At 39.0% G+C, this 13,816-nt stretch overlaps 1 protein-coding gene across 1 annotated transcript; it reads left to right on the forward strand.

Moving 5' to 3' along the window:
• Nucleotides 1–1,821: 1,821 nt before the first annotated feature.
• Nucleotides 1,822–13,525, forward strand: LOC131346786 (NACHT, LRR and PYD domains-containing protein 3-like). The gene is made up of 11 exons (XM_058380413.1): nt 1,822–2,007; nt 3,649–3,750; nt 4,000–4,155; nt 4,716–4,742; nt 6,758–8,561; nt 8,716–8,889; nt 11,321–11,494; nt 11,669–11,830; nt 11,916–12,092; nt 12,303–12,349; nt 12,761–13,525. The coding sequence occupies exons 1-11, from the start codon at nt 1,995–1,997 to the stop codon at nt 13,309–13,311; spliced, it is 3,387 nt and encodes a 1,128-aa protein (XP_058236396.1). The 5' UTR covers nt 1,822–1,994; the 3' UTR covers nt 13,312–13,525.
• The last annotated feature ends 291 nt before the right edge of the window (nt 13,526–13,816 follow it).

The raw sequence follows: 13,816 nt of genomic DNA on the forward strand, positions 1-13,816 counted from the left end.
CTCGGTTCTTCTGGGGCCAACACCCTTCTTTACTTTTTTCCACATTATGCTCTACATTCCACGGCTTTTTGATTTATCTGTTGTCTTCTACGTATGTAATCTAGATATTTCACCTGGTACCACCATCGCCGTCCAGCACGCGCTGCGTTTACTTCATAATGAGATCACTGCCGCTCAAGGTACCAGTGGAGCGAAGATGGGCCATGATGATCTAGGGTGCATTTCTGCCATTGATTGGTCCAAATTTGGGAAGCCTGGTACCGCTGAGAAAGCTTGCCAGACTGACATCATTGATACAGCTGCTTGTTCACTAAAGCCCTTGCAGACTTCATGCAAGGCCCGCGACCAAGCTACATGTCGCGTTAAACCCTATATTGTTCTTAAGCTCAAACGATTTAACGAATAAACCTTACCTGAGAACTCACTCATGCTGTCCACTGGTTATTTCATACAACATCAAATACACACTGCATACATATATCCTCAATTACAAAATTATCTCCCACACTATCTATCTATCTATCTATCTATCTATCTATCTATCTATCTATCTATCTATCTATCTATCTATCTATCTATCTATCTATCTATCTATCTATCTAGATAGAGGAGGAAATTAAGTTTACAAAAATAAACAAACAAACAAAGGACTAAATAAATGAACTTGCTTTGCTTATTTTACATTTACAGTAATACCTCGCAGATCCACATCTCACGATTCGCGTCTTCACTGATCTGTGAAATTTTCTTTGGAATCTAACTAATCTAAAAATATAAAAGTAAAATCAACAAAATATCCATATATACGTAAATAAAATATAAATGTTATTTTAATGATATAGAACGTCGCCGATATCACGTACGTACAGCCATTACGACACATTATTGGTTGGAATGGGTTGGAAGTAGCCAATCACAGAGCATTAACAGTTTTATGTAGATATGATGCTTTCTATGCATGATGTCATGGTTCATCTCCCCGCCCCTTGTACTTGGTTCAACACGCACATATATTCCGTGAAGAAGTGATCTCAGTGATTTTTCCCTTGTTTTTTATACAGGTGATACTGTACTCTATTTTTACATCAAACATTTATTTCTTTTTTAAGGGTAATGTATAAGTCTAACCTGTAAATGAAATTAAAGTGTTTTGGGAGCATGATTGGTGTCATATTTAGGGTTTAACTCTAAAAATAAGCATTTGCAGTACAGTATTTTTTACATTACAGTATAGCATTTTTAGTGTCTCCACTGAACATCCGTGAAACCTCTTCATTCGCAATGGGTCCTGGAACGTAACCTTGCAGATGTGTGAGGTATTACTGTACATCTACTTCTATTCTGCGTATCTATGATAGATAGATAGATAGATAGATAGATAGATAGATAGATAGATAGATAGATAGATAGATAGATAGATAGATAGATAGATAGATACTTTATTCATCCCAAAGGGAAATTTACCATGTATAAACTACTTAGAAATATGAATAAATTAATAAACATCTTACTCATTATGTGGCACTACATGACTGTTGAACGGTGTTTGAATGCATGAAGGACTAAAATAGAAACATAGCTGTCTTTATTTGTCACTGAAGAGTGAACTTCATTTCCACATAGAATGATCACAAACGGTGCCCTAGTTACTTATTTCTAAGCAAAAGCCTGAACTTAGGAAAAGAACTGATGAAAAGTTTGAACTTAACTAATGGAAAGTTTACTACCACAGTGGCTTTTCATGCCATCTTTTTCCAGGTAGGTTGACCCCATTGGCTCTCCACATTTTAGTAGCCATTCACGTTATCGCTTTCCTTTACATTACTTACTTTTTTTTTGAGGTGAGAAGTGAGAGGTAATTTATTTCATTTTGTGCTAAGGTCAGATGTAAAGCTACGGATTGTGTTCTTTAACCTCAATGACAAAACTCAAATAGAGGCTACAGGACTTGTTTATAGAACGAGTTTTTTTTAATGTAAGCGCTCAAAGGCGGCATGTTTCCAAACGGTGAGTAAAAGAGAAACCGAACAGAACCTTACACTGTGCGTTAAACAGACTGTGCGTAAGAGGGAAGAGAATAGACAACACAAACCATTTTAAATCAGTTTTTGTTTGTTTGTTTTTTACATTGCACATGGTTATGTATTATTGGCACTTTATTACCATCATATAAAGCCTTCAGAAGTCGACTTGTATGATGATGTGTAAGGTACTGTAATTATATTGTAACCTGGTGAATTATTTGATTTGATTACTCTGAGAACACCTCACTGTGAAGCATGGTGGTGGAAGCATCATGTTAAGTGTTACTTTTGTTTGTGCCTATATACACTATATTGCCAAAAGTATTCGCTCACCTGCCTTGACTCGCATATGAACTTAAGTGACATCCCATTCCTAATCCATAGGGTTCAATATGACGTCGGTCCACCCTTTGCAGCTATAACAGCTTCAACTCTTCTGGGAAGGCTGTCCACAAGGTTTAGGAGTGTGTTTATGGGAATTTTTGACCATTCTTCCAGAAGCACATTTGTGAGGTCACACACTGATGTTGGACGAGAAGGCCTGGCTCTCAGTCTCCGCTCTAATTCATCCCAAAGGTGTTCTATCGGGTTGAGGTCAGGACTCTGTGCAGGCCAGTCAAGTTCATCCACACCAGACTCTGTCATCCATGTCTTTATGGACCTTGCTTTGGTCACTGGTGCACAGTCATGTTGGAAGAGGAAGGGGCCAGCTCCAAACTGTTCCCACAAAGTTGGGAGCATGGAATTGTCCAAAATGTCTTGGTATGCTGAAGCATTCAGAGTTCCTTTCACTGGAACTAAGGGGCCAAGCCCAGCTCCTGAAAAACAACCCCACACCATAATCCCCCCTCCACCAAACTTTACACTTGGCACAATGCAGTCAGACAAGTACCGTTCTCCTGGCAACCACCAAACCCAGACTCGTCCATCAGATTGCCAGATGGAGAAGTGCGATTCGTCACTCCAGAGAACGCGTCTCCACTGCTCTAGAGTCCAGTGGCGGCGTGCTTTACACCACTGCATCCGACGCTTTGCATTGCACTTGGTGATGTATGGCTTGGATGCAGCTGCTCATCCATGGAAACCCATTCCATGAAGCTCTCTGCGCACTGTTCTTGAGCTAATCTGAAGGCCACATGAAGTTTGGAGGTCTGTAGCGATTGACTCTGCAGAAAGTTGGCGACCTCTTCGCACTATGTGCCTCAGCATCCGCTGACCCCGCTCCGTCAGTTTACGTGGCCTACCACTTCGTGGCTGAGTTGCTGTCGTTCCCAAACACTTCCACGTTCTTATAATACAGCTGACAGTTGACTGTGGAATATTTAGGAGCCAGGAAATTTCACGACTGGATTTGTTGCACAGGTGGCATCCTATCACAGTTCCACGCTGGAATTCACTGAGCTCCTGAGAGCGACCCATTCTTTCACAAATGTTTGTAAAAACAGTCTGCATGCCTAGGTGCTTGATTTTATACACCTGTGGCCATGGAAGTGATTGGAACACCTGATTCTGATTATTTGGATGGGTGAGCGAATACTTTTGGCAATATAGTGTATCTGACTACCTATATACACACTTATTTACATTTGTAAACCTGTTTTTTTTTTCATGTCTCATTTCCCAGATTACCCAGAGCTGCTGTTCCTTCGCCTGATGACTGTTTTCTCTGTTTGGATCTGGAGAAAGAGATCAGTGACTCGCACCATCGGCTCTCAGTCTGTTAATGGTAAATTAAAGATTTTATTTATTTCATTTTTCCCACCCACTATTCCTCTATATCTATCTACCTACCTCTATCATATTATATATTTATTATTATTTAAAATATTTGAATCATTTGCTATTTAACTACATTGATTAAACATTAACTTGTAGCTCATTGTTTTGAACGGTTTGTTTACTATACTTGTTATTATTATTATTATTATTATTATTATTATTATTATTATTATCATTATTATTATATGCTTTTAAGATAAGCTTCCAGTCCAGTCTCCTGTCTCTCCATCTGCTGGATTCTCTGTTGTTGTGAAGGCTGAAAGTGGCAGTATTGTTACGCTTCCTGCTCTCATTAACAGCACATTTTCAGATCATGTTGCCCTCGACATCACAGGCAGCACTGCTTTCATTCGTATGTATAATTCATATCTATATTTTAAAAAAAGTCCCTATTTAAATTTCATTCCTGCTAATTATGTTAATAATGCTAACAATGTTTGGTCAAAGTTTTGCATTTCTTGTCATTGCTCAACAGTTTAACAGTAAATAAAGCAGTTTCACTTTCACTTTACTGCTCGTAAGATCATATAGTGGTGAATAGTGGTAGCTCCTGTGTTAAAGAGCGAGCAGGAATAACACTCTAGAAAGGTAATTAATGTTAGCGAGCATGTGAAAGAGAGCAAAATTAAATAATACTAATAAAAATGTATACAAATGGCTGCTATTTAAAATGGTAAAGTTTATTTTTTAGTAAGGATATTATGGGATTGGCTTCTTTGTTGAGAAAGACACATGCAAAACAAAAACCTGAAAAATGCTGCCTACCTACTATGTATTGAAAACAACAGACAAAAAGCCATAGTGGTTGATGTTTAATGTTGTAGGGAACACCAGAAGAGATTCTTTGATTAGTGTTGTCTTGTGTCATTTTGCCCTTCATTCAATCTTTCTGTTTCTCTTGTTGTTCCACAGAAGCACAAACTGAAAAGGAAAATTTAGGTAAATATGTAACTTCAGCTTCTTAACTATATATGAATGTACAGAAAATATATATATTTATGAACATACATAATATATATGAATACACAAAAATATAAATCAGAATATATATTTGAATATGCACAGAATATGTGAATGTACAGAATGTGTGTGAATATACAGAATATATATTTATATATGTATGTATGACTATGCAGAATGTTTTGAACATACATAATACATGTATATATGAAGAGTTTATTTGAAAAAAGCGAAATTTTCAGAAATCATGTTTTGCTGTTGTGCATTACAATTAATATCAGTCAAATTGAAGTTGGGTTGTTTTGATTAAATAATAATAACTCAACAAATACAGATAACTTAGTGACTAAACTAAGTTCATTGAAAGTATGTTATTTTATTTATTAAAAGTCTGTTTTTGAGCAACTCCAAAGGTCGCTTTTTGGCAAAAGCAGTTAACTCCACATTTCATCTTTTAGGGTTAAGCAGAACCAAGTCACTGCTTTGTAATTGCATGTAAGCACAATATTTAACATTGTTTGTCTTAAAACAAGTAGTCTAGGTAAAGAGCAGTAAAAATAGACCATTAATAAGCAATATTAAACATTCTAGATAAAATCAGCAATCCATAGTTTATAACAAAACATCACAATGCACACAATTGGCATGACATCCATGTATGACAACACAGTGGCATCTTGTTTAGTTTTATCGGTGGTTGAATAAAATGATCAGTTCATCTTTGTAATCTCCTCAGCTGACAATGTAGACACCTGACAAACTTTGTTGTTGTGATTACATGCAATACAGGGGGATTTTCCCTCACCACTGTAACATGCTGCTTTAGCAATGTTCCGTTTTAGTTTCAGCTTTTATTTTCCTTTCATGCCCTGAAGAAGGTATCACAGGTTCATCAAGTTTGTCAAAATTATACATACTCAATCCCTTAGTCAGCTTCGATAAAACTCCTCTCAGCAAGTGAGTCTTTTCGAAGTGACTAGCAAAACGTTTTTAGGGTCCAGATTGTGCTATATGTAGAGAATAACAAACTACAGTCAGTTCATTTTTTGTAAATATGGCATTTATCGGTTTTTGCAAATAAACTCTTCATATGAATGTACAAAGAATATTGCAGTTTTGAGGGGCTTATAAGTGTGAATGTACATTACCATCATTGAGGGTTAGTGGGTTGAAGAGTTCAGTAAGGAGACTTATGTGGGGTAAAAGCTGTTCTTTAGCCTACTAGTCTTGGAACACAGGCACCTGAACCTCTTCCCAGACAGTAGGAGGGGGTTGACCTTGAGTGTCCTTGATGATGCTGTGAGCTTTATTCAGACATCACTTCTCTAAACGTCTTCAAAGGCTGGAACTGGGGTCCCAATAATGTGTTGGGTGGTTTTCACCACCCTCTGTAGTGCTTTCCGTTCTATAATAGAGCAATACTCGTATCAGGCTGATAGACAGCTGGTTAGGATGCTTTCAATTGTGGTAGAATTGAAAGTGGTACAGTGGTAGAAGTCCTTTAAAACAGCTCAAAAATGTTGGTTATTCCTCAGTAATCTTAGGTGGTGTTGGTGAGCTTTCTTGTTCAGACTGGAACCAAGACAAGTCCTCAGAAATGTGGATCCCCATCATCCCGTTAATGTGAACAGGGGTGTGTGTAACCACTGTTCTTCCTAGAGTTCACATTGAGCTACTTGGTCTTGCTAGTGTTAAGGAGCAGGTTATTTTGTTAGTGCATCATGCAGCCAGGTTCTTAATCTCCTTCCTCTAGTCTGACTCATTTTTGTCAATGATGTCAATCACCGTGCTGTCATCTGCAAACTGGATTATGGGTGTAAGTGCTACAGGGCGGTAGTCATTTAGGCACTAGAGTGCTTGGTATGCTTAGGTGCTTAGGTGGGTAAAGATATAAATCACCCCAACAATGAAAGCAGCCTCCATTTCCTGGTTTGTATAATGAATGGAGACATACGGAATGGTTTTAAGCTCCTTCTCTATTTTGTCCCATACAGACTGGTTTACAGAAGTTCTACAGAAATTTCTGGCGAGTCACAGAGCCGAAATGAAGAAGAAATGCGAGTGCATTTTTGAGGGCAAAAAGGACACCAAAACTAAAATTCTTCTAAAGAAGGTCTACACAAAGCTATACATCACCGAAGGAGAATTAAAAGAAGTTAACAAGGAACATGAGATTCTGAAAATCGACAAAGCCTCCAGTGTGCAAAAATCTCAAGAAAAAACAATCCACTGCAATGAAATTTTCAACCTTCAGGGGAAAACTGAAGAAAAAAGAGTTGTGCTCACCAAAGGAATTGCAGGAATTGGAAAAACGGTATCAGTTCAGAAGTTTATTCTTGATTGGGCAGAAGGAGAAGCCAACCAATCCATAGACTGCATTTTCCTCCTTCCATTCAGAGAGATTAATTTGATTAAGGATGAAGAATACAGTCTGCATGAATTACTGCAGGAATTCCACCCTGAACTGGAAAAATTCAGTGATACCCATTTGTACAAAAATCTCAAGTTTGCATTCATCTTCGATGGGCTTGATGAGAATCGCCTTCCATTGGACTTCAGTGTCCATATGGTGAGAAGCGAGCAAAAGAAAGCCTCTGTGAATGCTCTCATCACAAACCTTATTGAAGGAAATCTGCTTCCTTCTGCACTGGTCTGGATCACCTCTCGACCAGCAGCAGCCAATCAAATCCCTTCACAGCATGTGAGCTTGTATACAGAAGTGCGAGGATTCACTGACAAACAAAAGGAGGAGTATTTTAAAAAGAGAATAACAGATGTGAATCACGCCTCTAAAATCATCTCACAGATTAAGAAATCTCGGAGCCTCTATATCATGTGCCACATCCCCATCTTCTGCTGGATCACTGCTACAGTGCTTCAGGAGATGCTGGTGCAAAATGGTGGTGAAGAAATTCCCACTACTCTGACTGAAATGTACATCCATTTCCTGCTTATACAGATGAACATTAAAAACCAGAAGTATGATGACAAAGAGGAGCGAGATTTAAAGAAGCTTCTGACTATGAACAGAGAAATGATCCTGAAGCTGGCCAAGCTGGCATTTAAACAGCTGGAGAAGGGGAACATCATGTTCTATGAAGATGACCTGATAGAGTGTGGTATTGAAGTCGGTGTAGATTCAGAGTACACTGGGATGTGTGCTGAGATCTTTAAGAAAGAATCTGTGCTTTACGAGAAGAAGGTTTACTGTTTCATACATTTGAGCATTCAGGAATTTCTCGCCGCACTCCATGTTTTTGACTCCTACCTCAACAAGAACATGAATGAGTTACAATTTTTTTTCAAAGATTTCCCTTCTATGGACACTCAGCTAGATGTGTTGCTGAAGAACGCTGTTGATAAAGCCAAAGAGAATGACAATGGACATTTAGATCTTTTTCTTAGATTTCTTCTCGGCATTTCACTTGAGTCCAATCAGAAACTCCTGCAAGGCGTTCTTACACAAACAGTCGTAACCAAAAAGAGCATTAGCAGAGTAATCCAGTTCATTAGACAAAAGCAGAACGAATCTTCTGATATGTCCCCTGAGACATCAATCAATCACTTCTTCTGTCTGATGGAACTGAAAGACAGCTCCCTCTACAACCAAATCAAGAAATATCTGTGTACAGACAACTTTCCAAATAGAGAGCTTTCCTCATCAAATTGCTCAGCTCTGGCCTACTTGATATTAATGACAGGGGACATTTTGGAGGAACTCAACCCAAAAAAATTCAACCCGTCCATTTCAGCCTATAGGAGACTCATCCCTGCTGTGAGCTGCTTCAGAAAAGCTTGGTGAGTTAAATTCCTATCCAGTTCTCTACCATTCCTTGACTACTCCCTGGTATTTCATCTGCTTGGCGTGTGATGTTACCTTCAGTCATATTGTTTTTTAGAATTCTTCATACAGTGCACTTTGAAGGTATGTATGCTGTGTCTTTGGCTTCAGGCTTGCTGGTTGTGAGTTGACTGAAACATGCTGGGAGACTGTGACTTCAGCTCTAGTGGCAGAAAACTCGGTTCTGACAGAGCTGGACCTGAGCGACAATTACAGGGTGGAGAAGGGCGCAAAGTTGCTTTCTGATGGACTGAGGAGTTCACACTGTAAACTGGAGATACTGAGGTCAGCAATGTGTAAGATTACAACACTGTTACACCATTACTACAGACAGGTCCAAAATACAACATAAGAAACAGGTGATCAGCAACAAATACAACAAAAGGCCAATACCACTTTCACTTGGTAAAGTATTCTAGCCAGCAATTCTTGCCTTCTAAGTTCAGGATGGATTTGACTAGGTATGCAGGTTGTCCCACAACAGGCAGGTTAGTGGTGCCAGGGGCCTGGTATGACTAGTTTTAAATGAAAGTAAAAATCTAAGACATTAAATCAAGGGCTACGGCGGTAGTGCCAGGGAATGTTGAACTTCATGTCACCTTATTAACCTGTTTACATATTCTAAATGGGCTGATGTACATGGAACTGAATTTCTTGCTGCAGTGTGGTTGACGCAGGTCATGCGTAGTGAGCAAAATTCTGTCACTGGGTTTGTACTGGGGGTTTCATACTCGTTTTGTGTGTCTGTCTGCTTGGATATTGGGCAGCTAATTCCAGTTTCTGTTGGACTGTTTCCCATACTTGCTTAGGTACTACTGCTGGGGAGTTGGTGGTTGTCGCATTTAAGGGCGGTTGATACCCAGGCACACACTGAAATGGGGAAATGGGTTGTGTGGCAGAGTGGATCAATGAGTTCCTTGATCTCTTAGTGATCAAAACATAAAGGGCACAGGAACTGACCTATGAATACTCTATGTTTACTAGAATGGTGGTAATTACTTGGGACTCAGGCAGATTGGTGAGAAAGTTGATGGTAATGTGTGACCAAGGGGTATGGGCAGCAGTACCAGCTTGCCAACAGACAGAGCTTTAGGGTCTTTGGTCTGAGCATTGGCACCACCAAAAGTAATGGCATGGTGCATGTACGAGGACATGCTGGGCCTCCAGTACCTTGTTCATAAGTGCCTTGAACTCCCGGATGAACAGTGGTAATGCCAGTGTAGGCCCAGGTCATGAGTTCAGTTTGCAAGTGCCTATGGACAAAGAGCTTATGAGATGGACAGGATTTGGAGGGATTTGTTGCAGAACGGTGCAAGCAATAGTTTTGTCATGTTGCCAGTGCAAATCTACCACCAGGAGGAGAGGAAGTATTGGCTTCTCATTTTCAGGTCCAGTTTACAGCTGATGCAGGAAAGTACATCTGTCATAATATTCATTGACATCTAGGGGAAGTTCATTCCACCACCTCGGTGCCAGAACAAAGAAGAGTCTACATGTATACCTATCAAGTACCCTGAGAGATAGTGAGACCAGTCGAACAGTGCTAGTAGAACTGAGGGTGCAAGGTACAGTGTGAGGAGTAATAAGAGCTTTAACGTAAGAGGGAGCTGGTCCATTCTTGGCTTTGTAGGCAAGCGTCAGTGTTTTGAATCTGATGCAGCTATTGGAAACCTATGGAGAAGCACAGAAGTGGGGTGGTGTGGGAGAACTTAGGCAGGTTGATAACAGGAAAGGAGAAGATAAGTTCGGTGTCATCAGCATAGCAGTGGAGAGACCCCATTTGAGACTATAACATTGCCAAGAGAGTAAGTATAGAGGGGGGAAAGGACCAAGTACTGATCCTTGTGTGACACCAGTGGAGATTCTTCATGAAGCAGATGTTGATCCCCTCCCTGTTACCTGATAAGATTGACCATCCAGGTAGGAAACAAACCATTCGCATGCTGTTCCACAAATTTCAAGTCTCTTGAGGGTGGACAAGAGAGTCTTATGGTTGAGTGTGTCAAGTGCTGTGAAAAGGTGGAGAAGGATGAGGACAGATGACAGCTTGGCTGATCTAGCAGCAAAAGGGCTTCTGTGGAATGTGCTGCTTTGAAGCCAGATTAGTTGGGATAATGGAGGTTGTTCTGCAGGAGATGAGACAGCTGATTATAAACAATGCACTCAAGAATTTTAGAAAGAATGTAGAGAAGCAATACTGGTCTGTAATTGTTGATGTCTGAGGTATGAAGAGCAGGTTTCTTCAGGATGTGCATAACACTTGCTTTCTTAAAGGTAGTTGCTACATGGCCAGATGCTATGGATCCATTGATGACTGTGGTGATGAAGGACAGCATTTCTAAAGTACACAAGGTTTTGGGGGTTAGTGTAGATTACAAATGGATTCTCTGACCCACAAACCACTTCTTCAACACTAACTTAACAGCCAACAGCTGCTGATTCCTGATGTCATAATTCATCCGATAATTGATAACTTTTAGGGGGAAAAAAGCCACTGGATGGATCTTGGGCTTCTCCCCAAGACCCTGTGAAAGGATAACACTGCTTGCTGTGAAGTAGAGTTTGTAGATTGCTGTGATTTTACAGAACATGAATTACTGAGAAAAAATCTAATTACTGCCATAACTGATGACTTATAATAAAAACATTTAATGGAATTAAACCACTCATTTGAACTTGACTGTACGTTAATGCTAACTTTCATAACTGTTTTAAGACTAGCAAGATGCCATTTCTCCCAGAGCAGCTGTGCTGAACTCGCTTCAGCCCTCACATCAATTTCATCTTCTCTGCGTGAACTGGACCTGAGCAACAATGACCTGCAGGACACAGGACTGGAGCTGCTTTTTGCTGGACGGGAAAATTTATACTGTAATTTGCAAATTTTGAGGCAAGTATGAAAAACAACGGCAATAATCGATATTGAAAATTGATTTGCAAACTGCGTCCACTTGGCATACATACATTTTCAACTTGATCTTTGTGTGACCTACTTTTTTACAACCACAGAATTTTGTATGTTAATGTAAATGATCTTTTCTTCATGGCTTTGTTCTGAATCCAGGCTGAACTGCTGTAACCTCACAGAGAAGAGCTGCTCATTCCTCTCCTCTCTTCTCAACACTTTAAGAGAGTTGGACCTTAATAACAATGACCTGCAGGATTCAGGAGTGAAGCTCATTTCTGAAGGACTCACCAATGAACACTGCAAACTGCAGATACTGAGGTTAAATTTCAAACAAAATACTAAATCTAAACACTGCTGGTCTGGAAATTGTTTTCATTTTATATTTCATTCTCTGTTTTTTAAGGTTGCCTGGTTGTTTAGTGACAGAAGAAGGATTTTCTTTACTGGCATCTGCTCTGAGTTCAAACTCCTCACTAGTCCTGACAGATCTCGATCTGAGCTACAATAACCCAGGAGATAAAGGAGAAAAGCTGCTCTCTGAACTGCTGAATAATCAAAACAGCAAACTGAAGACACTCAAGTAAGATTTTAGATGATTTGTGAATTTTCACGCAAAATATAGACCATTCTGTATAAAATAATTCCACACCCAGAACCGATTAAAAGCAAAAGCATTGTTGTATATAAATTGTGATACACTGCGATACAGCAGGTCTCTTCAGAATAATTGTAAATTATTAAAGTTTTTCTTTGACTGTAATGTAGCTAAAACATTACATTATTTCTGTAGGATGGAACCAAACAGTGAACGATTTATCAAAGCTGGGATCAAAAAGTGTAAGTTCTGTTGTCTACCTCTTTATGATTTCTTCCTCTCCTGTTCTCTCTTGGTACTTTTATGACTTACCATCACCCTTATAATATTACCAAGGTCTATAATTGGTCAAAAATTAAAGTTCCTTTTTTTAATCACTGGAGCATGTTTGCAGACAAAAATCACATACTGTAATGTACATTATACTTCATTATAACACATTTTAACCACCAACAGTAAGTTTTTACTCTTAGTATACATTAACTAATAAAACACTGTTTGGTGCTGTTATAGTAAAAAAAAAAGTGATGTGATGGCATGGTAGAAGGGAGTTACTGTTAGCACCTTATCCAAGCCATTACTTTCTTGAAATAAAAAAAAGAAACTAAAATGTGTTGTTATGAGATAAATCAACCTTTTTTCTGTTCATACAGATGCCTGTGAGCTCACGTTTAACCCAAACACGGCACACACACAACTGTGTCTGTCTGAGTCAAACAGGAAGGTCTCTTACACCTTCCAACAGCAGCAGTACCCAGATCACCCAGAGAGATTTCAGCTGTATCAGCAGGTTCTGTGTAATGAGAGTCTGAGCCATCGCTGTTACTGGGAAGTCTGTTTGGAAGACTCATTGCCCAAAATTGGCATCACATATCCTGAAATTGAGAGGAAATCAGAAGAACTTTTGCTGTGGAATTCTCGCATGAAGCTTGGGTCAAACTTGGTTTCCTGGGTGCTTTGGTGTGTAACCAACAGATACTACATTGCTAGGCACAATACAAAGGACTTTACCATAGACATGCCAAACTCGAAGAGGATTGGTGTGTATCTGGACTGGCCTGCTGGAACTCTGTCTTTTTACAGCGTGTCGCCAGATACACACACACTTAAACACATACACACATTCTACACAGTGTTTGAGAAGCCGGTGTATCCGGGGTTCAGCGTGGAAAGCGGCTCTCTGACTTTGTGCCAGCTGGATTAATTGCCACATAAAGGAGTGAATGATTTAAAAATAAATAAATAAATAAAACATTGTATATTGTATGTATATCTAATCTTTTACAAAAAGTCTGGAATTTGTGCCTTTAATCAATTGAAATCAGCTTTGCTGAACATTTATAGAAAAATGACGATAGCCATGCAGCTTTATAGTTTTTAAATCATTTGTAGAAATCTGAAGTAAAAAAAAAAAAGTTTTATCTGTCAATCTGGAATATTAAAAAATGGAGTGCAGAGGTTTGGAAAAAGGTTAGACAATGGGTTTTTTTCTTCTTTTCTAATTATTTCCTAATTATTTACTGTTCTCTCAAGTGGCAAATAATAATTACTTTATCAGGCCTATGCAATGGATTGTTCTTAGAAGTATTAATAACATTCATATTCAGAATTAAAACATATTATTTTCACAATAACAAATTTAGTTAAGAACCGCTGTCTAACAATAAAACTACATAAGAATATATTGTCCCTGGCTTTTCATGTCATTT

The sequence above is a fragment of the Hemibagrus wyckioides genome, linkage group LG26, assembly GCF_019097595.1.
Source record: "Hemibagrus wyckioides isolate EC202008001 linkage group LG26, SWU_Hwy_1.0, whole genome shotgun sequence".
Classification (NCBI taxonomy): Eukaryota; Metazoa; Chordata; class Actinopteri; order Siluriformes; family Bagridae; genus Hemibagrus; species Hemibagrus wyckioides.

Coding starts and splice junctions, on each gene's coding strand:
- LOC131346786 (XM_058380413.1), top strand. Junction 4,743..6,757: donor AACTGAAAAGGAAAATTTAG/GTAAATATGTAA, acceptor TGTCCCATACAG/ACTGGTTTACAGAAGTTCTA. Junction 12,093..12,302: donor AGCAAACTGAAGACACTCAA/GTAAGATTTTAG, acceptor TTATTTCTGTAG/GATGGAACCAAACAGTGAAC.